Source organism: Xiphophorus hellerii, chromosome 10 (assembly GCF_003331165.1).
Source record: "Xiphophorus hellerii strain 12219 chromosome 10, Xiphophorus_hellerii-4.1, whole genome shotgun sequence".
NCBI classification, from domain to species: domain Eukaryota; kingdom Metazoa; phylum Chordata; class Actinopteri; order Cyprinodontiformes; family Poeciliidae; genus Xiphophorus; species Xiphophorus hellerii.
In genome coordinates this window covers 26,294,090-26,320,603 of record NC_045681.1, presented here as the reverse complement: position 1 = coordinate 26,320,603, position 26,514 = coordinate 26,294,090, and the positions used below count along the sequence as shown (strand labels likewise).

At 42.3% G+C, this 26,514-nt stretch overlaps 1 protein-coding gene across 2 annotated transcripts in view; it reads right to left on the bottom strand.

Moving 5' to 3' along the window:
- Positions 1-26,514, bottom strand: part of LOC116727346 (rho GTPase-activating protein 23-like) — a 119,388-nt gene that overhangs the window by 79,902 nt on the left and 12,972 nt on the right. The window contains exon 1 of one of the 2 annotated variants that reach the window (XM_032574734.1): positions 22,054-22,230. The exons of the other annotated variant lie outside the window; for it this stretch is intronic. Within the exon in view, the coding sequence (XP_032430625.1) occupies positions 22,054-22,107 (54 nt within the window). The 5' untranslated portion in view covers positions 22,108-22,230. Of the gene's footprint in view, positions 1-22,053; positions 22,231-26,514 lie in introns of those variants that run through there. 2 annotated transcript variants of the gene reach the window in all.

The window sequence follows — 26,514 nt, the reverse complement described above, 5'->3', positions numbered from 1 at the left end:
GCTACCATACGTAGCTACGGGCCAGACTTTTCATCTTCACCGTACCTACGTGAGCTTCATGCAGACTGTCCAACACTCTGGTGCGAAGCTTGGAGGGCACTACCACACGTGATCCACACATCAAGGTTCCCTGGCAGACTGACAGCTGATCACGTCTTGCTGAAAACTCAGGAAAGTATGGATTCCCCTGGGCAGGCCAGCCTTGTACTGTGATGTCATACACCTTGGAAAGTGTTGGGTCATTCCGCGTTTCTTTTCGTATCAGGACATTTGTAACTGGCAGCTGATCTACCAGTGTTGTGTGGAACATTTCTGCTGGGTCACCCTTTGATGGTAGTTCCTCCACAGATGTTGACAGAGGGAGGCGTGACAAACCATCAGCATTGCAGTGTTGTTTAGTCCCCTTGAACTCGATGTCATACGAGTGTGCTCCTAAGAACAGGGCCCATCGCTGTAGTCGCGCAGCTGACATCACTGGGACTCCTTTTCGTGGATTGAATATTGACACTAGGGGCTGATGATCAGTCACTTAGGTAAACCTTTGGCCATAGAGGTAATGGTGGAACTTTTTGATACCCCATACTAGACTAAGGGCCTCCCTGTCAATCTGTGCATAATTGCGTTCGGCACTTGACAGGGACCTTGAAGCGAATGCAATTGGGCGTTCAAGTCCATTATCCATCGTGTGCGACAGGACTGCGCCAATGCCGTACGGGGACGCGTCACATGCTAGACGGATGGGTCTGGATGGATCATAGTGGGTAAGTAGCTCGTCAGATGTTATTAGTCTTTTTGTTTCTGTGAATGCCTTTTCACATTTTTCTGACCAATGCCATTCCACTCCTGTTTGTAGCAGTGCATTTAGTGGATACAGCACTGAGGCAAGGTTTGGTAGAAACTTGTGGTAATAGTTGACGAGACCCAGGTACGATCTGAGTTGTGGCACATTTTCAGGTTTAGGTGCTTTCAGCACTGCCTCAATTTTCTCTTGTGACTTGTGCAAGCCGTGCTTGTCAATGACATGTCCGCAGTATGAGATTTCACTTTTGAAAAACTCACATTTCTCTCTCTTTGCCCGTAGCCCATACTCACTCAGCCTGGTGAGTACTTTGCTCAGGTTTTGGAAGTGATCATCATCATCTTTTCCTGTTATGATAATATCATCCAGGTAGCATTGTGTTCCAGGTATATCCTGGAGCACCTGATCCATGGCTCTTTGCCAGATGGCTGGGGCTGAAGAAACACCAAACACAAGACGATTGTATTGGTAAAGTCCCTTATGAGTGTTGATGGTTAGAAACTTTTTGCTTGACTCCTCCACTTCCATCTGGAGATAGGCCTGTGACAAGTCTATCTTTGAAAACTTCTCCCCACCAGCCAATGATGAGAAGATGTCCTCTATTCGTGGAAGAGGGTACTGCACCGTGCGCAACACCGGGTTGATGCTCACTTTGAAGTCCCCACATATACGCACTTCACTTTTTCCTTTCTTCATCACAGGAACAATGGGCGTAGCCCAGTCACTCCAGTCAACTTTTGAGAGAATGCCGGATGCCTCCAAGCTTTGCAGTTCAGCGGCTATCTTGGGACGTAGGGCATACGGCACCGGGCGCGCCTTGTGGAATCTTGGGTTGGCATCTTTGTCCAGTTCGATTTTTGCTTTTAGGTGTTTTAGTTTGCCAATGCCTTTCTCGAAAACGTGTGCATTAGCCTCCAATAACTGTGGCAATCTCTGCTCAGGCCTACGGGTGGAGCTCTTGAGACCTGTCGAGATATTCAGGGCTTTTATTGCATGCCAGTCAAGCTGAATTCTTCTCAGCCATTCACGCCCCAGTAGCGCTGGGCCTGTGGTTTTCAGGACATAGAGCTCTAGCTTGTGTGTTTGGTCACCATAGACCACATCCACTTTAAGTTTCCCTTTTGGTGACACTTTTTCACCTGTGTAGGTTTTTAACATCACTGATGTCTTTTTCAGTGGTAAGTGGGAGAACAGCCTGTCATAATCAGTTTCGGAGATCACTGACAAAGCTGAACCTGTGTCCAGTTCCATCTTTAGTTTCACTCCAGACACTGTAGTCGTGACCCATATTATTTTTCTGTCTTCTTCAGTTATGCTATGCAGCTCTAAGCATGACAGGTCATCATCCTCACTGCTGTTTGTGTTTTCAGAATGTTCTGTAACTTTGTGCATTTCATTTGCTTTGGCCTTTGATTTAGGTTTAAAACCTTTGTTCTTTCCAGATTTTTCTTTTTGGGTATTTGTTTGGTCTGATTTGCATGCTCTTTCTATGTGCCCTTGTTTGTGGCATTTCCTACATGTCTTTTCTTTGAACCAGCAGTCGTTTGCTTTGTGTGAGGATTTACCACACCTGTAGCATTTTTGTTTTTTTCCATTTAAGGACATTTGATACACTTCGTTTTCTAAGCTTTTCTTCTGTAGCTCTGATGCACCCTTAGCTGCTGTTTCCATTGAGATAGCTAGTTCGAGTGCTTTCTTCAAATCTAGCTCTTTTTCGGACAGTAGCCTTTTTTGTGTGCTCGTACAGTGCATGCCACATACCAATCGATCTCTCAAGGCATCGTCAAGTCCCGTTTTAAAGTCACAATGCTGCGAGAGTTTGCGCAGTTCGGCCATATACTCAGATATGCTTTCATCTTTCGTTTGATTCCTCTTATGAAATCTGAATCTTTCCGCAATTACTAGTGGTGCGGGATTCAAGTGCTTCTGTAATGTATCAACAATGTCTTTATATGACTTGCTCGACGGTTTAGCAGGGCTCAGGAGATTACGGAGTAGACTGTAAGTTTTAGCTCCCATTAGACTGAGGAGGACGGAACTTTTTTTCTCTTCCTCGATATCATTAGCGTCGCAGTACAACTCCACTCGCTCTATGTATGATTCCCAGTCTTCACTTGAACTATCAAACTCCTCTACTTTTCCAACGTGAGCCATTTTGGACATGGAATCCAGATATTATCCGTTTATCCTTTCACTGTGTGCTATGCCCTGTTACTCACGTATCCTTTGCTAGGCTTCGTTTTGTCTCCTCTCGTCCTTTTTTTTTTTTTTTTTCCTTCCCTCCGGTTTAAATTTTCATTTCGTGCAGTTGTTTAGGGTCCAGATTCCTCGTCGCCAATTTGTTGTATCTTTGCTCCAACATAGTATATTTAAATAAAGGATTCAACTCGGTGGTAAGAAAATGAACGTGACTTTACTGTTGTCTCACAAGTTACATATCAATGCGCTGGCGGATAACCTCTAGGTAACTCAGTAGCTAGGGGAGTGGTTCCGCTGAAGTAAATAGATCCACTTTATAACTACAGGAGGAATGCTGCGGTTGTAGCGAGGAGGACAGCTGATCTCCGCCTTGCAGCAGGAGGAAAGCAGGTGGTTCAGACGGTTCAGGTGAGCGCACGATGGTTTTTATATTAAACTACTATAAAACTTGTAATACAGTGCTGAATATACAGTGCTAATTTTAGTCCTAGCTAATTTAGCTAGGACTAAAATTAGCACAAAAAACTTACAAGTGTCAGAATTACGTGTTTGTGCCGCACATTCATAATATATTCCAATGTGTTTTCAGATGTTGGTAAACAGTCGCTGCAGACCATCGTGGTTCTTCCTGCAGCCGCTGAGATGTAGGATGTCTCATCAGTGTCCGTCTTCCTGACTGCCAGTCGGTGTTTACCTTCAGGATGTCTAGAGACCTTCACCTTTCTGGAGCCGGGATCACATGAGCTCAATGTGCTGATGAAACATTTCTAATTTAAGAGTTTGATAGTATGTATGATAGGGTATGCTAGTTCGAATGACAGGGTTTGATAGTATATGTAAGAGAGTTTGTAAGTTTTGGTCCTTGGGGCCTCTCATAAAATTGAATTTGTTGTGGGGATGCATTTTGATGTGCTTCATCCCTGAGGTAATTTTCCGCCACAACACAAATGTCTCAATTCACTCTCAGAGCATTATAGTTCCACACGACAGAATTTGTTGTTGCGCGCTTGCGCAGTGTGAAGGAAAGAGGAGATAGCTGCACACGCAGGCTGCGAAGTGAGATAAATGTGATCGGTTTTGGTGATCGGCAACAAAAAACAGTGATCGACGATCACTGATCATATACTTTTTCACGGAAATCAGACAATTATGATCGGTGGCCAATCGATCGGCACACCTCTAATAATCAGATTTACAAATATAGACACCTTGCATGTTATTGTTTACATACGGAAAGTTCGCTCATGCGGACAACGCTGAAGGACAAAAAGTATTCTTTTACAGGTCATCTATAGCCGCGCTGCCGCAGTAAAACAATTCTGTTAACTCTATGAAATTTGGAAATGTAGGTATTATTAATTTAATGCTGTGCTCCACAGCACAAGGAAAAAACCGAAGTACAGCTCAAAACCACATATTCTCTGTATGGCCAAGCGACACCCAGACTCGTTGCCATAGCAACTGACAACAATGCTACTTTATGTTTCAGGTTTCAACACCAAAAAAACACTCAAATGTTTTGCACAAAGATCAGAACATTCAGTCTCTTGCAATTGTATGTTTTTAGGCTTAATGTTTATTTTGCAAATTTAGCTGAAGTTGGTTTCCAATTCCAGTTTCCAATTCGGGAAATGGCTATAGGGCGATTTCATCTAATTTTTCACTACCCTTCCGCATCTTTCAAAACTACAACATCTAGACACCTCAAACTTGGACTGGATTATTCTGCTCTAATAGCAGAATAGTTAGAACCATGATTGGGATTTGTGAAACTTTTTTCCATAAAGGGCAATTTTTGTCCTTTTTTTCGGTCTCGATCACACAACGAAGAATCTAGTTGTTGTAGTTTTGGAATTCAAGCAATTCTAGTGTGACCAAGATTTTTTTAAAAAAGAAGTGGTGTAATCGCCCTTAATATAAGTTTCACAAATCAGAAAAAGTTTCACACATCACAAACATGGTTTTAAATATTCTGCTGTTCGAGCAGAATAATCCAGTTCAAGTTTGAATTGTCTACGTGTAGTTTTTGTTTTTTTAACTAGAGTATATTAAAGATGCGGAAGGTAGTGAAAAATTAGGTGGAAGTGGAATCGCCCTTTAGCCATTTCCCGAATCGGAAGCTGGAATCAACTTCAGCTTCGTATTTTGCAATTATTAATAAGTTCCACAGAATAATACACACGTTGTGCAGGACAATGCAAAAACTATGCACCCACACCAAGGAACAGGCATCCAATAATATGCAAATAAATAAAAATACGCCAAGTAAAGCAACAATGCATACATAAAGCAATATATCAATGTATATTTTAACAAAATACACAGGCAACACCGCACATACCGTAATTGAACAGCCAGCAATTTAGTAAAACTTTTCTATATTCCCCAGTTAAGCTCAACATCAATCTATACTGCTCAAATAGCACATGTAAACATTTAAAAGAAAAAATATTAAGTAAAGTTTATATGAGAATGTAGGCTAATAGAAAAGTAACACTCACCAATTACTTGTAGAAAAAATCCACAGGTTGTTGTGCTCAGTGCTACCTGTTAGCCACGCACTCAGTGCTTATACAGGCTTTAAAATGCCTTACAAAGTTTCTACAGGTCTGTGTTAGTGAATCCAGGTTTGGTGTGGATTTTCCATTTTTAGTTATTCTTTTTTTTATCCGTTAAAGAGTGTCTTGAAAAAAGCGATTTTTATAAGTGTGCAACTAGGTCAACCAGAGTTGAAGCAATGCGGCTACCATTACCATGGGCCATTACAATGACGGGGAATGCATGGGAAGCTCTTTACTTACAGCTGGGCCTGTGGGACGCACTGTCATTGTATGACCATTTTGATTGGCTGATAATTCTGTCAGTCCAGGCATTTTTGAGGAAGGGATAGCTGAATTTGTACAGCAGGTCCTGAGGCGGAGCTGCTCGCCAGATGCGTTTAAGGCACTATTTAAAGTAGGAAATTAAAGTGAAACCTCAATAATACCTATAAGCAACTCGTTTGTAGAATAAAATTAAACTATAGATAAAATTAAATATGATTAAAACATTTTTTTCCCAATTTTTAGAGCTAGCAGAGAAGGCTAGCCCTAGATTAACCAAGAGACAAATGCATTTGTTTTTCCATCTTCCAATTTAGCGTGAGTTCAGAGTCAGGAGTCAGGAGAACCTGTTTGTTGTTCGTTTAACTGACTGTTAAACAAAAATTCCAACTCTGCACCCATGTAACAATTTCAGGTGTGACTAGATAGTCTTTTCCAACTTAAAGTTTTTGGGGATGTAACATCCTTAGTACCTTTTGTATCTGTGACCACACTTAAATCACTGTTGTTGAAGGTGTTCTAGAACATAGAAGTGTTGCTCATGATTTTAACATAAAAACAAATCATACTTGTGCTAAGCAGCACTTTTTCTAAGTTCTTAGTGGAAAGGAGTAGCCATTTGACATGTTGTAGGTTACATTATGTGATTCCAGCTACAAGACCTCCAACAATATGAACAAGTATGAATGTGTGAGTGAGTGCTTGTGGGAAATGTAGTGTAAAAACGTTTTGGATTCTTCTGTGGTCATAGAGGCTTTGCAACTTACTTCTATCACAGGTCATTTCTTAAAAATCTATAATTGAAAACCAATTTTTCCCCATACATTGCTTGTTCAGTTTTAACATACAAAGAGCAAGTTGTTCTTCTTCCCAGGTTCACAGTTGTATTCTCTTTTTTGCTCTCTTCAGAGATATCAGGAAATGACACTAACTGAGGTCCAGCATTCCTTCACATGGAAGGGCAACATTTCTATTAAAATAAAATGTAATCAAATGTCTCACATTAATAAGCAAACCAGTGAAAATAGTTCTGAGGCAACATTTTTTAAACATTTGAACATGTTCTGTTTCTTAGATTAGGTAGATTAAAGAATCAGCAGCCTGTACTTTGATGAGAGATGCCATCTGAATTTAAGTCAGCCATGGAACAATAAAAATATTTTGGATCATCATTTTAATAGAGCAAAGTTGCCCAGACAGCTTTACACTCAGGGCAAAGCTATCAGACATGAAGGTAACTAACTTCTCCATGTTGTATTCCTGAAATGCTAAAAAAAGAATTGGTTAAAGAAAAAATGTGATCCTGATGATGTTGTCAGTCAGTCTGACATTCAAGATTGCACCTAACCAAGGTACTCCTCTAGGAGTAACAATCAATCAATCAGATTTTATTTATATAGCACATTTCAGCAGCAAGGCATTTCAAAATGCTTTACATCATAAGAAACACAAAAACACAAAGTCATACAACATAGAATCAACAATCAAAACGTTGCATTAAATCAAATACTATTGTTAAATTCGTAATTGATTATGTTTCAAATACAATCCTAAACAGGTGGGTTTTTAGTCAAGATTTAAAGGAAGTCAGTGTTTCAGCTATTTTACAGTTTTCTGAGAGTTTCATCCAGATTTGTGGTGCATAGAAGCTGAATGCTGCTTCTCCTTGTTTGGTTCTGATTCAGGATGCAGAGCAGAACCAGAAGACCTAAGAGGTCTGGAAGGTTGATGAACAGCAGATCTTTTATGTATCGTGGTGCTAAACTGTTCAGGGATTTATAAACTAACAACAGTATTTTAAAGTCTATTCTCTGAGCTACAGGGAGCCAGTGGAGGGACTTTAAAACTGGCCAATTTTCTGGTTTTAGTGAGAACGCGAGCAGCAGCGTTCTGTATCAGCTGCAGCTGTTTGAATAATTTGTTGGACAGACCTGTGAAGATGCTGTTGCAGCAATCAATGCGACTAAAGGTAAATGCATGGTTGAGTTTCTCTAGATCTCGTTGAGACATAAGTCCTCTAAATGTTCTACAGGAGATAGAAGATGTGACTGTCTTTATGTGGCTCTGAAGGTTCAGGTCAGAGTCCATCACTACTACCAGGTTTCAGGCCTGATCTCTAGGTTTTAGTTGTAATAACCAAAGCTGTGCATTGACTCTAGATCGCTCCTCCTTAAGTCCAACAATAATAACTTCAGTTTTGTTTCTGTTCAGCTGGAGAAAGTTTTGGCACATCCAGACATTTATCTGTTCTAAGCATTTATTTAGTGATTGGATGGGTTCAGAGTCACCTGGTGACATTGTAATGTAGAGCTGTGTATCATCCGTGCAGTTATGGTAGCTAATCTTATTTCCTTTTAGCACCTGACAGTCGCCTCCTTTCTACTTACAAGACTTTACTTAGTGTTAAATAAAGAACATTTGGTACAGTGAAAGAGATGGTGGATACTTTCACACCATCTTGGATTGTGACTCTGTTGCTGGAGTGGGAAGAACTTCACTGAGTTGAGTTCAGTGAAGCTTCATGTTAACAAGCACATTTGATCAGGAATATGTGAACTGATGAACCAAAACAGATTTTACGTTCTGGGGATTGGTTGGAATGTTGCATAACTGATTTCAGTTACTTTGGTCATCTGCCCTGCCACATCATCTCCCTGCAACAACCACCACCACCAATTTTTCCTCTAGAACATTCTTTTTTGAAAGGACATCAGGACTTTAAGTGTTATTCATTAGCAAGGATCATGCCACAAAGATATAGGTTTAAAGATTTATTGATGGAGGGATGCAGAAATGAGGGGATGAAAGGATGAGGGAAGAAGGGATGAATGGTGAGAGGATGAAGAGATGAGTGATCTTGTTTTGGTTATCCGGGGAGAATGATGGAGAGTTTGGGAAGTGAAGACTCTGCGTGGGGGTTTAGTCTTCAGAAAATGGTTCCTCTTATTTTCCCAAGCCCACATAGGACCCCTTAGGCGAAACCTGCAGGAAAAAGAAGCAAAGCATGGTTATGAATGAGAAAGGATGAAATGAAAGAGGTAAAGGGTAAGGGATGGTGGAGTTGACGAAACATAACAAACTGAGATGAGTGGGTGAGCAGAGTATAAATAGGTCACCTTGAAAATTAGAGGTGTGGTTTGGGCGTGGCCCTGCTCCTGAACCTAAGTTAACACTTTAAATTCATTTCATTAGCAAGGACCACGCCACAAAGATATAGGTTTAAAGATTTATTGATGAAGGGATGGATGGAGGGATGAAAGAATGACAGAATGAAAGGATGAAGGGATGAGGGAAGAAGGGAGAGGGTATAGGGCAGGGGTCTCAAACTCCAGTCCTCGAGGGCCGCAGTCCTGCAACTTTTAGATGTGCCTCTGCTGCACCACACCTGAACAGAATAATTAGGTCATTAAGGCTCTGGAAAACTGATCTACACAAGGAGGAGGTCATTAAGTCATTTCAGTCCAGTGTTTTGTACCTGTGACACATCTAAAAACTTCAGGACTGCGGCCCTCGAGGCCTGGAGTTTGAGACCCCTGGTATAAGGCATGAAGGGACAAAGGGATGAATGATCTTGATTTGGTTATCCGAGGAGAATGATGGAGGGTTTGGGAGATGAAGGGTTTGGTCTTCGGTAAATGGTTCCTCTTATTTTCCTGAGCCTGCATAGGACCCCCAAAAGAGTCTGAATTAAATTGAACAGAGAAGAATGCGCTTTTAATAAAAGCGCATTCTGAGGTTGTTGCGGATTCATAAACTTGGGATGACTGGCAACCTAAAACCTGAATCATCTGATCGGAGATAGCCTGACTAGATGCTGAAGAGGCAGCTCCTATGCGTAAGAGAATGGGCAGAATGACGTTCGAGAGAGATGTCTGATCTTAACAGGGCTAGATTGAGATGGCTGGAGAACCAGATTTAAGTGGCTGGATTTCAGGATTCTGAGATGAGGTGTGGACCTTGAGATGAAATGCTTGCTGAAATAATGGTCTGAACATAAAGATTGGCTCATATGGGTTGAGGATGGAATTAGGATGGAAGAGGAAATAGATGAGAGATGGTAAACTGATTGGTTTACTTCTCTGAAGAGTAATATCTGAATGTTATGACTGAATGATGATATCTGAAAAGCATGGATGAATGAAGGATTGTGCTTGAGGAGATAGAATAACAGGGGAGTCGGTTGGATATTATTGAAGAAAATGGTGGAGCTAGAGTTGAATAAAGTTCTGAATCTGGAGCAAAGAATCAGAATTTTCGAAGAAAGTGACAGAACATCAGTGATGTTCTGAGTTACTGGAATGTGAGCTGCTTGAAGAAGGAACTGATGCTAGACTGAGACCAGAGTGAGTCTGAATAAACAAGAGTAGACTTTTTATGCCATTCATGTCCCCAAAGGTTTTGCTGCAAAAACGATGGGGTAGGTTTGAAAAGTGCAAGAGAAATTAATTCTTTTGGCCATTTTGGCTTCAACCATTTGTCTCTGTAATAGCCACCAAGCCTAGAGAGGGAGTTGCATTTGTGTAGAGTTGAATGTATACAGGATGAATTAGAAAGTTGTTGTAGAAGAAAAAACATGCCCTGGCAGGAGCAATTGAGGATGAGTGAGCCTTGAACAGAAGGGATGCTGGCTGCTTTCTGATGAAATATTAGAAATGTAGGATTTCTCTGAGGAATGATATGAATTGCACAGTTCAGATAACCAAGAAATGTAAGCAACTGTTATTTGAAACATCTGTCAATCTGATTGATCTTTCAGGGCTACTTGACAACCGAAAGTTAGGTAAACTGTGAAGTGAAAGCTCCTTCCTGAAATGTGCCGATAAATACCAGAAATCTGGGTGAATGAGGAGGACTTTGAATGCGCACGTGGTTTTCTGCTTTAGAGAGCCCAGCACCTTGGCCTGCTAAGTGAATGAATTTAATGGTCTTATCAAACCCTTCTTTGACTTCTTTGGCTAGAAATGAGTCAACTGTGTCAGGACCTGAAGGAGCAAACTGAAGACAGAGGCAGTGATAGGTGGAATTTGGAACATCTCTGCCCGAGTGAAAACCATGAATGAACCCGTCAATGAAAAAGTTAAACTCTCTTTCAGGATTATGTTTATGGGCAGGAATGAGAGCATTTACCTTGATTTAGAGTGAAGATGTTGTTTTAGTCTGTTTGCAGTGGAAGTAGGATTGTGGAGACACAAACTCCTTGAATAGACACCGCCACAAATTACCAGGCATGCAGCAATTTTCAGCTGGAGACTGAACTGCCGAGATCATTGAAATTATTGCAAATCATGCTGTCCCAGTGGTACAGGATGGCCCGGCCCCATTTGTCAAAACCCTCAGAAATCGGTGAGCTTATAAGAGAGTTGATGTCTGGGTTTTGGGTTAATATGAAGGGGAGGCTCAGTGGGAGACTGCTGAAGAAGTGCGAGATGAGGAACGAGGATGAAGAGGGAGAGTAATTATACAAGTAGTGGCTGGATGAGATGTAGCACCGCAGGGACTGCGAGAAAGAGATGTGCGGGCAGCAAAATGAGGCAGTACATGAAGCACTGAATTCCTTTAAATCCAGACTTAAAACACACCTGTTTAGAGTTGCTTTTGAAACATTGTAAACGATGTGCAATATTGCCACAAGACAAAATGTTATATTTCAATTGTTAAATGTGTTTTCTAGGACTGCATGTATTTTTTATGATGTAAAGTGCTCCGAACTGCCTTGTTTGCTGAGATGTGCGATACAAATGAACTTGATTGATTGATTAACTGACTGTGGAACCGCTGGAGATGATTATGCAGAGAAGGATTCTTCATAAATCAAGAAAATTATGAACAATTTTCACACAAATGTCTTGGGAAGACTGAGCGTTTTGAGTCAGAGGTTTCTTCAGATCCAGTATAGAGCAGATCACTCCAGAACATATTTCCTGCCAACAGCCATCAACATTATTTAGAATTTGATGGCGAAATAAAGGTGAAATGGAAGAAGGATGCTGAATTGGGCTGGACTGAGAGAAAATGCAGTGGCATTATTGTTGTTAGGAAAACATTTGTAGACGGGGAATGAAGGGGAAAAGGATAGATCGGAAGGAAATGGAGTAGGAAGTCTTGGCTGAACTGGATTTATGAGCTTTGAAAGAAGCATGAGCAAACTAGGCATGAAAGGTAGAAGGACGATTAGAAGAAGGGATGCTTGTTCACAAACTTTATGAAGCTTGCGAGGTTGAGGATGAAATGACGGTACAGATAAGAGCTGGGAGCATCAAACAAAGAGGATGCGGCAGAGAGTGTAATACAACCTGGCTCCCATGGGGGGAGCAATCGGTGCGAGTGGAGGCAGAAATGACATCACCAGAGATGTTGGAGGAGGAAGAAAAACACTGAGGAGGAAGCAGAAGCCGGGATGTTTTGACTTTGGTGGTGGTGCTGTTGTCTGTCAAGTTTCTGAGGAACTCTGAGATGTGGATATGTTGGTTTTGCTTGGGTGAGAGACTTTGAAAGTCTGCTGTGATCCGGGAGGAGCCTGACGCTCCAATGGAGGTCTAAAATGGAGGCCGGCATCGGAATGACGTTACCGGAGATGTTGGAGGAGGAAACAGACGCTGAGGAAAAGCTGGAAACCCAGGATGTTCGGATAACGGCGATGCTGTTGTTTGATGAAGTACAGAAGATGAAAGGAGTTGGAAGAATCTTAACTTGTCTGAGCAGCTGAATGGGATTCCTTTCTCATGTAGAGAGCGTTGAAGTTCTAGGAGGACTTAACAGTCCTCCTAGACTTAACAAGTCCTCCTAGAACTTGAGAACTTGACAGGTTGAGACGCCTGCGGTGGAGCGCTGGGGGCATGCATGTGTTGGTGTTGCTTGGCTGAGTGACCCGGAAGGCGGCGGTGGCCAGGAAGAACAAGCCTGATGTCTGACGCCTCTAAGCGGTCTACGGCGATGGAACCAAGTACACCTCGCTACAGCAAACAGAAAGGGGCGGGGAGGGACCACTGTCAGTCACATACCTTATTTGGACATGGGACCATTGCACTCCAGAAGTGAAGGGGGCGCTATTTCTTATATTATCTGCGGTCTCCCGTTTTTATTTTCTTTTGAAATCTGTGACATAGCTTCATCTTTACGAAGGATTTTCACTCTCAGCATGTACTTGAACTTCTCTCTTTTATTTACTTCAGCGCAGTTCACAGTTTTTAACAAATTCCGTAGCTTTCAGTGTACTTCTAAATCTGCTTCTTAGTTGCATATTTTCGGGCCTGCTACTGCCTCTAGTGGCTTTGGGGTGGTAACACAACTAATATAATTACATCACTAAACGAGAATACCTCAAAGTCTTTATTATTTACTATTAATTTTGCCATTACTGGCAATGTAAAAGATAAATTATCTTCTAAAACACCATATTTTTCCATTTTCTTCAGGATGTGGAGCTAATTAAGTTATATAAACAATACCTTTATACATTATAAATAATATCTATATATCTCTATCAATTATAGGAGGAACAAAAGAAATAAGACATGAAAAACAACATGATCAACTATAATAAAAATACCATTAACCAATGTATACATAAGAAATTTAATTGAGCAAAAGTCAATAACAAACAAATTAATTAGGTTCACAAATGAATTACCAGGGTTGTTAAACAGATACAAACAATAATTCACTTTTTTTTTTACTGTGCCTTCCTATTCTGAGACTTTTTGTTGGTAGAGTCTTATTTATAGGAAAAAATATGATTAAACTATTTTAGTCTTCTAAGGTGGAAATTTTTCTTTGAATCTAAAACGATAAAATAAAACTCTTTCTAGAATCACAATATCAATAATTTGTGCATCGAGTAAAACATTTTGGATGCTATAGGTAAATGTTATCATTTAGTTTGGCTAAGAATAATTATTGTACTGTCAATAAATGACTTCTAATAGATGTTCTATAGTTACCAGAGGAACACAATAACGCCTTAATGAGCTCAAACTGTCACCTACTATTTTACCTGCCATTGAAGGTTTTCTTAAAAGATTGTTTGATAGTGTGCAGCTCATGTGACCAAACCAGCTGAAAAGATGAAAAGTTAAAACACTCAACAGTTTATCCTCTCCTTGGGCTGCCACCTTATCGTGGTGGAGGTATTTGAGTGCCCCAATTATCCTAGGAGCTATGCTGTCTGGGGCTTCATGCCCCTGGTAGGGTCACCCAAGGCAGACAGGTCCTAGGTGAGGGCCCAGACAAAGCGCAGCCCGAAGACCCCAATGATGAAAGGCACCATTGGACTTCGTGTTCCCTCGCCCAGACGCGGGTCACCGGGGCCCCACTCTGGAGCCAGGCCGGGCTCAGCCCAAAGAGGAAACATGGGCCCCCCCTCCCATGGGCCCACCACCCGTGAGAGAGGCCAAAGGGGTCGGGTGCATTGTGTGATGGGTGGTGGCCGAGGGAGGGGACCCTGGCGGTCCGATCCTCGGTTGCAGAAGCTGGCTCTTGGGACGTGGAATGTCACCTCTCTGGTGGGGAAGGAGCCGGAGCTAGTGTGTGAGGTCGAGAGGTTCCGGCTAGAAATAGTCAGTCTCACCTTGACGCATGGCTCTGGTTCTGGAACCAGTCTCCTTGAGAGGGGTTGGACATACTTCCACTCTGGAGTTGCCCAAGGTGAGAGGCGTTGGGCAGGAGTGGGCATACTTGTTGCTCCCCATCTCGGCTCCTGTACGTTGGGGTTTACCCCGGTGAGCGAGAGGGTAGCCTCCTTCCGCCTACGGGTGGGGGGACGGGTCCTGACTGTCGTTTGTGCTTATGGGCCAAACGACAGTTCAGATTACCCACCCTTTTTGGAGTCCTTAGAGGGGGTACTGGAGAGTGCTCCTCTTGGGGACTCCCTTGTCCTGCTGGGGGACTTCAACGCTCACGTGGGCAATGACAGTGAGACCTGGAGGGGTGTGGCTGGGAGGAACGGCCCCCCCGATCTGAACTCGAGCAGTGTTCTGTTGTTGGACTTCTGTGCTCGTCATGGATTGTCCATAACGAACACCATGTTCAAGCATAAGGGTGTCCATATGTGTACTTCAATCAATCAATCAAATTTTATTTGTATAGCACATTTCAGCAGCAAGGCATTTCAAAGTGCTTTACATCATTACAAACACAGAATCACAATGCAATATAGAATCAATCATTAAGTCAAGTTCCATCAATAAATTTGTAATTGATTACATTTCAAATACAATTCTAAACAGGTGGGTTTTCAGTTGAGATTTAAAAGAAGTCAGTGTTTCAGCTGTTTTACTTGGCACCAGGACACCCTAGGCCATAGTTCGATGATCAACTTTGTCATCGTTTCATCGGATCTGCGGCCGTATGTCTTGGACACTCGGGTGAAGAGAGGTGCGGAGCTGTCCACTGACCACTACCTGGTGGTGAGTTGGCTCCGGTGGTGGGGGAGGAAGCCGGTCAGACCTGGCAGGCCCAAACGTGTTGTGAGAGTCTGCTGGGAACGTCTGGCGGAATCCCCTGTGAGACGGGGCTTTAACCCCCATCTCCGGCAAAACTTCGAACGCGTCCCGGAGGAGGTGGGGGACATGGAGTCTGAGTGGACCATGTTCCGTGCCTCCATTGTCAAGGCGGCCGATCGGAGCTGTGGCCGCAAGGTTGTCGGTGCCTGTCGCGGCGGCAACCCTCGAACCCGTTGGTGGACACCTTTGGAGAGGGATGCCGTCAGGCTGAAGAAGGAGTCCATCGGGCCTTTTTGGCCTGTGGGACCCTGGAAGTAGCTGATGGGTACCAGCGGGAGAACGACAGGCGGATTGACGCAGCGTCTGCTGTCAAGCGGGCACTGTACCGGTCCGTCGTGGTGAAGAGAGAGCTGAGCCAAATAGCGAAGCTCTCGATTTACCAGTCGATCTATGTTCCCACCCTCATCTATGGTCATGAGCTTTGGGTCGTGACCGAAAGAACGAGCTTGCGGATACAAGCGGCCGAAATTGGGTTTTCTCCGTAGGGTGGCTGGGCTCTCCCTTAGAGATAGGGTGAGAAGCTCAGTCATCCAGGAGGGACTCAGAATAGAGCCGCTGCTCCTTCACATCGAGAGGAGCCAGTTGAGGTGGCTCGGGCATCTGGTCAGGATGCCTCCTGGACGCCTCCCTGGTGAGGTGTTCCGGGCACGTCCCACCGGGAGGAGGCCCCGGGGAAGACCCAGGACACGCTGGAGGGACTATGTCTCCCGGCTGGCCTAGGAACGCCTTGGGATTCCCCCGGAAGAGCTGGAAGAAGTGGCCGGGGAGAGGGAAGTCTGGGCCTCCCTTCTGAAGCTGCTACCCCCGCGACCCGACCCCGGATAAGCGGAAGATGGATGGATGGATGGATGGATGGATGGATGGATGGAGTTAAAACTTGAGATGAGTTAAAACTCAAGTTAAAATGTTAAGTTTTAACATTTTAACTCAACAACCACTACCTAACTAGAGGTTGAATCACTGGGTCTCCTTAAACGATAGTCTCTGAAAACATTTCTTAAAAATTTCTTAAAAATATAGCCAGTGTTTTCAGCAAAATTGAGGTGACTGTCCAGGAATGACCCGAGGTATTTAAAATTTACCACAGTTTCAACAGGAGTGAAACTGGAACCACTTTCAGTTCCTGTTTTATGTCATTTAATTAGCTCTACTTCCTAAAGGAAATGAAAAGGTTTGGTGTTTTGTGAGGAACTTTATGTTTTACGGTTCCAGTAAAGCCAGAATGAATAATAAATAATAAAGACTTTGTGGTACTCTGATTTAGTAATGCAATTATATATTACTTGTGTTACCACCCCCACGCCACTAGAGGCAGTAGCAAGCCCGAAAAGATGCAACTAAGGAGCAGATTTAGAAATACAGAGAAAGCTACGGAATTTGTTAAAAACTGTGAGCTGCACTGAAGTAACTAAAAGAGAAAAGTTCAAGTACATGCTGAGAGTGAAACCCCTTCCTAAAGGTGAAGCTATATCACAGATTTCAGATTTATATCAGACAGTGGTCCGTCCCCGCCCCTTTCTGTTTGCTGCAGCGAGGTCCTTGTCATCGAAGATAAAGGGGCGCAGGCGTTTGCGACTTGGAGCTTGTCTCATTACTGAAAGAGGAGAATGTTCAGCAACAGATGGGGTATTGAAGATCATCGTCTAAATAAGAAGGGTAGAGCTGAATAGCCACTTCGCATTCCGTGGTGAGTTGTATTTGTAGATTTGTAATTGTAGCAAGAATTGGGGCCTGATGGTTGTCGAAACATAACAGACTTTGATGAGTGGTGAGCAGAGTATAAATGGGCCGCCTGGAAAAATAGAGGTGTGGTTTGGGCGTGGCCCTGCTCCTGAACCTAAGTTAACACATTAACTCCATTTATATTAACTGTATTCATTTAATTCCACTTTTTATGTTTATTCTTCTGGAAGTGTTGTGGTGGTATTATTTTAGCTCAGAGATAACAGAGATATTTTTAAGTTCTGACCTTGGTGTTTTGATGAAAGAACAACCGTGTTGTTTAGTGTTGTTTGGGGTTGATGTTACTAGACCTAAAATAAATACTGCTTCTACTTTGCTGAGATAGCTAAGCTGTGTTGAAAAGAAAGTTGCAAGGGCGGGTTACATATACTAAAAAAGAGAGTTATAAGAGAGTTAGAGAGTTAAGAATGGAAAAACGATGCAACCTGGTCGGCATTAGTGGAATATATAGTGCCTATAAAAAGTATTCATCTTTTTGAATGCTTGACTATTTATTTTATCGATTTTACAAATCAGTTATGATGATCAAAAAATGTCTTTTTCCACCAAAGAAATAAAACATAAATATTCCCTCTTCACCCTCCGCGGGTGGTCTCTCTCATCCTCTGAGCTCGGGTCCTCTACTAGAGTCCTGGGAGCTTGAGGGTTCTGTGCAGTATCTTGGCTGTGCCTAGAACTGCATATTTCTGGATTGAGATGACTGATCTTCTTCCTGGGAACCGCTCCAGCGAGAGCTGCAGATCACGACCTGATGAAGCCAAAAGGACCACATCGTCTGCAAAAAGCAGAGATGAGATCCTAAGGCCACCAAAATGGATCCCCTCAACACCTTGGCTGGGCCTAGAAATTCTGTCCATAAAAGTAATGAACAGAATCGGTGACAAAGGGCAGCCCTGGCGGAGTCCAACTCTCACCGGAAACGAGCCCGACTTACTGCCGGCAATGCGGACTAGACTCTGACACCGGTCATACAGGGACCTGACAGCCCGTTTCAAAGGGCCCGGTACCCCATACTCCCGGAGAACCTCCCACAGGGCTCCCCGAGGGACACGGTCGAACGCCTTCTCCAAGTCCACAAAACACATGTAGACCAGTTGGGCGAACTCCCATGCACCCTCCAGGACCCTGCCGAGGGTGTAGAGCTGGTCCAGTGTTCCACGACCAGGACGAAAACCACACTGCTCTTCCTGAATCCGAGGTTCAACTATCCAACGGACCCTCCTCTCCAGGACCCCTGAATAGACCTTGCCAGGGAGGCTTCAGAGTGTCACCCCTCTATAATTGGAGCACACCATCCGGTCCCCCTTTTTGAACAGGGGGACCACCACCCCAGTCTGCCAATCCAGGGGAACTGCCCCCAATGTCCATGCGATATTGCAGAGTCGCATCAGCAAACACAACCCTACAACATCCAGGGCCTTAAGGAACTCCAAGCGGATCTCATCCACCCCCGGGGCCTTGCAACCGAGGAGCTTTTTAACCACCTCGGCGACCTCGTCCCCAGAGATTGGAGAGCCCAACCCAGAGTCCCCAGGCTCAGCTTCCCCAATGGAAGGCATGTTGGTGGGATTGAGGAGGTCTTCAAAGTACTCTGCCCACTGGCCCACAACATCCCGAGTAGAGGTCAGCAGCACACCATCCCCACTATAAACAGTGTTGGTGCCGTACTGCTCCCCCCCCCCCGAGACGCCGGATGGTGGACCAGAATCGCCTCGAAGCTGTACGGAAGTCTTTCTCCATGGCCTCTCCAAACTCCTCCCATGCCCGAGTTGTTGCCTCAGCAACCACCCGAGCCGCATGCCGCCTTGGTAGGGTCACCCAAGGCAGACAGGTCCTAGGTGAGGGACCAGACAAAGCGCAGCCCGAAGACCCCAATGATGAACGGCACCATTGGACTTTGTGTTCCCTCGCCCGGACGCAGGTCACCGGGGCCCCTCTCTGGAGCCAGGCCTGGAGGGGGAGCACGACGGCGAGTGTCTGGTGGCCGGGCTTTTTCCCATGGAGCCCGGCCGGGCTTAGCCAAAAGAGGAAACATGGGCCCCACCTCCCATGGGCCCACCACCCGTGAGAGGGGCCAAAGGGGTCGGGTGCATTGTGTGATGGGTGGCAGCCGAGGGAGGGGACCCTGGCGGTCCGATCCTCGGTTGCAGAAGGTGGCTCTTGGGACGTGGAATGTCACCTATATATATATATATATATATATATATATATATATATATATATACAGTATATATATATATACTGTATAAGTGTCATAAAGATTACATTTTTTGTTCTGCTATTAAATTTATAGATGGTATTGTGTGTCAGGGCTCTTTGAATCACTATAATTAATTTCAGAGAGCTGGGTTGATTAGTTTGTCTGGTAAGCTCAATTAAAGAAAATCTACTTAAAAAGGATGTTATTATTAAGCAGGTCACAGGTTTCAAGCAATATGGGAAAGAGAAAGGATCTCTCTGCTGACTAAAATCATCAGATGGCAAGGTACGAAAACATTAATCTCTGTGAAGAGATTTATGGCTGATTCAGAACAAAGATTGGTTTGTACAGATAAAGGCAGAATGAGGAAGGTTTCTGTTAGACAAATTCATCGCATTAAGAGAGCATTTGTTAAAATGCCCTTACAAAGCAGCAAACAGTTATTTGAAGCTGCTGGTGCCTCTAGAACCTCAAGTTGGAGGATCCTCCAGAGGCTTGTGGTGCATGAACCTACTATTGGGCCCCTAACCAGAGCTCACAAGCAGAAACAGTCTCAGTGGACCCAGCCGTACATGAAGATTAATTTTCAAACAGACTTGTTCACTGATGACTGTTGTGCAACCCTGGATGGTCCAGATGGATGCAGTAGTGGATTGGCGGTGGATGGCCACCACGTCCCAAGACGGCTGTGACGTCAGCAAGGAGGTGGTGGAGTCATTGTTTGGGCCGAAATAATGGGGAGAGAGAGAGAGAGCTGGTCGGCCCCTTCAGAGTCCCTGAAGGTGTGAAAAAGACCTCAGCAAAGTATATGGACTTTCTGACTGATCACTTTCTTTTATGGTTCAAAAAGAAGAGCTGTACCTTCTGTACCAAAATCATCTTCATGCATGACAAAGACCATCTCATGCTGCAAGGAATATCACTGTGTCATTGGCTGCTATGGGCATAAAAGGGAAGAAACTCATGGTGTGGTCACCATCCTCTGACCTCAACCCTATTGAGAACCTTTGGAGTTTCCTCAAGCAGAAGATCTGAGGGTGGAATGCAGTTCATATCAAAACAGCAGCTCTGGGAAGGTATTCTGACATCCTGCAAAGAAATTCAAGCAGAAACTATCCACAAACTCACAAGTTCAATGGATCAAGAATTGTGCTGTGATATCAAAGAAGGGCTCCTATGTTAACATATAACTCGGTCTGTTAAGATGTTTTTGATTGAAATAGCTTTTGATTTTAGTATGTGACCACTTAATGCTGCACATTCAAAGAATGACCGTTTGCAGTTCTTTATAATCCATAAAATGTTTAGAAAATCTGCTGTGCATAATAATTTAGTACAGTGCATTTTGAGTTTTTTACTTTTGAAAAAAATACTGTTCTCATGGGGAACTTTGTTCAGTAAAATTTGATTTATACTGTAATAGTTCATGACTTGAAAATTATACTGACCATAATTTGCATTGACCATTTAAGAAAATCTGAGAACATAATAATTTGGAATATGCTGGAATGTATGCATATACCTTCCAGCATAGGTGGAAAGTATATGCTTCCACCTATGCATATACCTTATATATATATATATATATATATATATATATATATATACAGTATACAGTACAGACCAAAAGTTTGTACTTACTCATTGAATTCAATGAGAAAGTGTGTCCAAACTTTTGGTCTGTACTGTATATACCTTATATATATACACTGCCTGGCAGTGACCATTTTTTGGTGGCGACTTTTTTTTTGGTATATCTATTATTTGGAATTGGTGCAACATAAAATAATTACATTTTGTTTTTAGGTGTGGCTAAATGTTAACTTCCACCATAACTTGGTGGAAATTTGTGAAGTTATTATGATGTTTGATTTCCCTCATACACCACTAAAGGAGGTCCAGATGTTTCTCTGGACCTGAACTGTCTGTCACTAACTGTTTTCAGGTTTAGAAGCTCTCTTCCCAGAGTCACTGATTTTCTCATGAAGCTGACACTAACTGGGCCATGGCACATTCTCACAGTAATAAACTGGGAATAAGATCACCGAAGGCCAGTTAAAAATAGAGTTGTGTAATGGGAGTGATGACAGGATGCTTGATTTCAGAGCCATCATTTGTAAAGACAAACATTTTATTACTGACATCCTGGCATTTAAAAAAAAATCTGTTTTATAGAAATACTACCAGCTCTGAATGAAGGCCTCTGTGCTGAAACACAGATGAAGACAACAATGTCCCTTCTGTCACCGAGTGTGGGCCGTCATATGGGAATGCATGAATTCCATTCCAGACCCATTTCTTATTGTCTGTTTAGCCAACCCCCGTAAACCGTGGAGCATTCCTCTGGATCCTCATGGATCCAACAGCACTGAAGCCACTATGATCCCCCAGCTGAAGAACAAGCTGAAACATCCCAGTAACTTCTGTCTGTCACTGATTTCTGTTTTTGCATCTTCACCATCATTTCATTTGCAAACATAACAGCGCTTTCTCAGGAGTATACAAACATCATGAGGTTGAAATGGTAATAATACTGGAACATTTCCGATCCGCAAATGTAACAAGTTACGTAACACACGGGAATATCTAACATGCAGAGCTGCGTCATCAGAACAGAGATCCATTCATTCAATGAAAGACAAGTCCACTGCAACCTCTAAAGGAGTTCTGTCGAGCAGCCTAAAAGCACACAATGTGAAACATGTACGTGTGGTTTCAGCACCAGCAGAGAGCGAAGTTAGAAACAAAGCGGAACAAAACACTTAATCAGGATCTTGACTTTAAACTTACTTCAGTGTCCGAGTGAGGCGGAATCCCAACAAGGCAAAAAGTAACTCCATTCATTGGATTCTCAGCGTCTGCTTCCTGTTTATTAATAATAATAATAATAATAATAATAATAATAATAATAATAATAATATGGAGCTAGTCTGCAGTGAGCGTCTTTTAGCGTGCGGACCCTGCGCTCTGCCCTCCCTCTCTACAACGTGCTCCACAAGAACAGCCTTACGTCACTGCAATAAAAACTCCGCCTTCAAAATAAAAGTGCACAATACCTGCAAAAAATCATTCATCTATTCATCAACTGTCGTATCCCTGCAGGATCACGCAGAGGGCTGAAAGTTTGGAGTGAAAATAGTCTCAAAATACCTGTGCATGTGCAATGCTGGATTTGTAGTCGTGTAAGCATCTTTGTGTGTAACCTTGGATATTTGTATCTGTGAAACATGATTTGTAAACCATAAAAAAGAAAGTTTGTGCGTAACTCCGGGTACTTGTAAATAAGTGGTCAAAGGCACACACAAATGTAAAACAATTACGAATACAAAATAAAAGCACACACACACAATTACAATTTTTACAAACATTAAAATTCTACACAGATTTTTTAACTTCAATCTCACAAATCTGATAATTACACATTCAAACCTTCTCCTATGCCTACAAATGTTAAATAAGTACGCACGAGTCACTTGAAACACACAGACAAACTGCATTTAACCACAGATCAGGTTACAATTGCACAAGGATTTTTGAGACTCGGTTCATGCTTCCAACAGCCTCGGATTTGTGCGTAAGTGGTGCGTTAAAATGCTGGTCGAAAGCTGGTGTAACCTGGTTGTATTTCTCTTTTGTAGTAATTAAACAAAATGTCTTTATTTGGTTATTTGTATTGTTATTTGTATTGTTCCTTACCTGACTGAAACACCTCTAAAGAACTCTGTCATTGTTTTAACAGTGTTACTTTAAAATTGGAAGCTCCTCCTTTTTATTTCTTCTTCTGTGGTAGTGTCTTTAAATTGTTTGTGCCCCTTATATCCTGCCTTTTGTCATGTTGTCCTGCGGGAGAGGTGTGTGCTGTTTATTTTTCATCTAAATACATCCAGTTTATTTGTAGATTTATTAAGTAAATTTTTGGTATGTACTTTTGTTTTGTGTAGGACTTGGAGCAGGCAGTCTATAACATGGTTGTTTTCTGTTTGTTCTCGTCAGAATAAATCGAGAAACCATCCTTTTTAAAGACTAACTGTGTCACAGCCTGATCACTCAATAAAACCAGCACAACGCAGAAAGGATCCTGTCACATTGGGTCATCTGATTTTTGTCCGGAGTCTAGTGTTTCCTCTGAACTTTTGTCACTGTTCTTGTGTTGAAGTGGCAAGGATGTTAACGGAATACCTCAGCCCTTCCTTATAATACTCCAAAATTATTTATAGATCTAATGTTTATTTTTGAACTGTACAGATGTGATTACATAGTTTAAAAAATGACCAGTAGGTGGCGGAATGGTTCACTGGCTGGAAAAAACAGGCTAAGAAAGCAACATGGAGTGTCTGCCTGGTCTGCCTTCAGATGATGAAGCTGAAGTTAGTTTCCGATTCCAGCTACCGATTCGGGAAATGGCTAAAGGGCGATTCCACCTAATTTTTCACTACCTTCCGCATCTTTAATCCCCTGTAGTTAAAAAACTACAACACCAGACTTTTCAAACCTGGACTGGATTCTTCTGCTCTAATAGCAGAATATTTAAAACCATGTTAGGGATTTGTGAAACCTTGTTCTGATTTGTGAAATTTCAATAAATTGCCATTTTTGCCCTTTTTCCGATCGTGGTCACACTGGAATTGCTCCAGCTCTAAAACTACAAGACATAGACACTTCAAACCTACATTGGATTCTTCTTCTCTATTAGCAGAATATTTAAAACCATGTTTGGGATTTGTGAAACTTTTTTCTGATTTGTGACACTTCAATAAAGGTTTATTTCGCCACTTTTTTGCCTCTGGATCACAATAGAACTGCTCTAATTTCAAAACTACAACACATAGACTCTTCAAACCTGGACTAGATTATTCTGCTCTAATAGCAGAATATTATAATCTGGATTGGGATTTGTGAAACCTTTATTGGGGCCTGCCATATGCAATGTATGGAAGGCACCTATTGTTCTACACCCAATAGAATGTCTCTTTATTTATATCTTTATATATTGGGGCCTGCCATAGCATTACATAGGGAAAGACAGTGACTGCCTTGCGAAGCTTACTGAAAATTTCAAAATAAAAGCCTCAATATTCCTCTCAGGTTAATGCCCCGCCATAGGCGGTATAGCCATTTAATGTTATGATCATATTCCTTGCAGTATCTGTCCTAAGTGGGCTGACTTTCTTTGAAATGTTCCACTGCTGTGAAATATAAAAAAAATAGGTACATGATTCAACATAATATCTCTCTTCTATTTCATTACAGTCACAAGTTTGGAATGGTGGTCCAACTGTTCCTCAATGTAGCAGTAAAATAATTCAGGTTAGTAAGAAATGTCTAGTAGTCTTTAATGAGACCAGTAGCTTGTGGACGTTATCTCAGCGTCACTTTTGTAGTCTTTTCCATATGATACAATTCTGGTCTCCATCATATAATGGAGACCAGAATTGTCTTCATCACATAATGGAGACAATGATGGAGACATTGTCATCATTTGTTACAATGATGACAATGTTCCTTAAGCCATCATCTTTCACATTACTAATCTGCCTTTAGTTTGAATTTATCCATCTAATATCACATTTGTTTGATTGCCTTTCTTAGATCTTTCTCCCATATATTTAATACAACAGGAGCTGAAAAAGTTTCCTCTACTGTTTATTAGGGTGACTGATAAGTTGGTAATAACAGTAAATAGGTGATAAGCAGTGGACTTTAATAGTAATCATTTATAAAATTATGTCAATGAAACATTTTTTCACAGTACTTGCCCTCCCTTAATCCATGTCACCTTCTAAATATTGAAAGAAAAAGCTTTCAGTTGCACCTTTAGTTTATTTTTGTGGCTATTTTTGACCATTTATCATCTGCAATGAGCTCCAGTGTTTATAGTTGGAAGTCCTCCTTGCCACCACAGTAATCTTTAGCCCCACTGTTTTATTTTCCTGAATTAACATGTGGCATTTCAAGTTTAGAAATGTCATTCACAAGTTAATTTCTAAATGAACGTGTCATTTCTAAACTGACTATCAACATCAAAAGGATGCTGTGAAGAGATTTATGGCTGATTCAGAACAAAGGTGGGTTTGTACAGATAAAGGCATAATGAGGAAGGTTTCTGTTACACAAATTCATTGCATTAAGAGAGCATCTGTTAAAATGCCCTTACAAAGCAGCAAACAGTTATTTGAAGCTGCTGATGCCTCTGGAACCTCAAGGTGGAGGATCCTCCAGAGGCTTGTGGTGCATGAACCTACTATTGGACCCTTAACCAGAGCTCACAAGCAGAAACGGTCTCAGTGGGCCCAACCGTACATGAAGGTTAATTTTCAAACAGACTTGTTCACTGATGACTGCTGTGCAACCCTGGATGGTCCAGATGAACGCAGTAGTGGATTGGTGGTGGATGGCCACCACGTCCCAACACAGCTGTGACGTCAGCAAGGAGGTGGTGGAGTCATTTTTTGGGTTAGGGTTAGGAAATCATGGGGAGAGAGAGAGAGAGCTGGTTGACCCCTTCAGAGTCCCTGAAGGTGTGAAAAAGACCTCAGCAAAGTATATGGACTTTCTGACTGATCACTTTCTTTTATGGTTCAAAAAGAAGAGCTGTACCTTCTGTACCAAAATCATCTTCATGCATGACAAAGACCATCTCATGCTGCAAGGAATATCACTGTGTCATTGGCTGCTATGGGCATAAAAGGGGAGAAACTCATAGTGTGGTCACCATCCTCTGACCTCAACCCTATTGAGAACCTTTGGAGTTTCCTCAAGCAGAAGATCTGAGGGTGGAATGCAGTTCATATCAAAACAGCAGCTCTGGGAAGGTATTCTGACATCCTGCAAAGAAATTCAAGCAGAAACTATCCACAAACTCACAAGTTCAATAGATGCAGGAATTGTGCAGGTGATATCAAAAAAGGGCTCCTATGTTAACGTGTAACTGGGTCTGCTAAGATGTTTTTGATTGAAATAGCTTTTGATTTTAGTACATTTAATGCTGCACATTCAAAGAATGACAGTTTGCAGTTCTTTATAATCCATAAAATGTTTAGAAAATCTGCTGTGCATAATAATTTGGTACAGTGCATTTTGAGTTGTTTATTTTTGAAATAAAATACTGTTCTCATGGGGAGCTTTGTTCAGTAAAATTTGATTTATACTGTAATAGTTCATGACTTGAAAATTATACTGACCATCATTTGCATTGACCATTTAAGAAAATCTGAGAAAATATCACTTGCATAATAATTTGGAATACGGTGT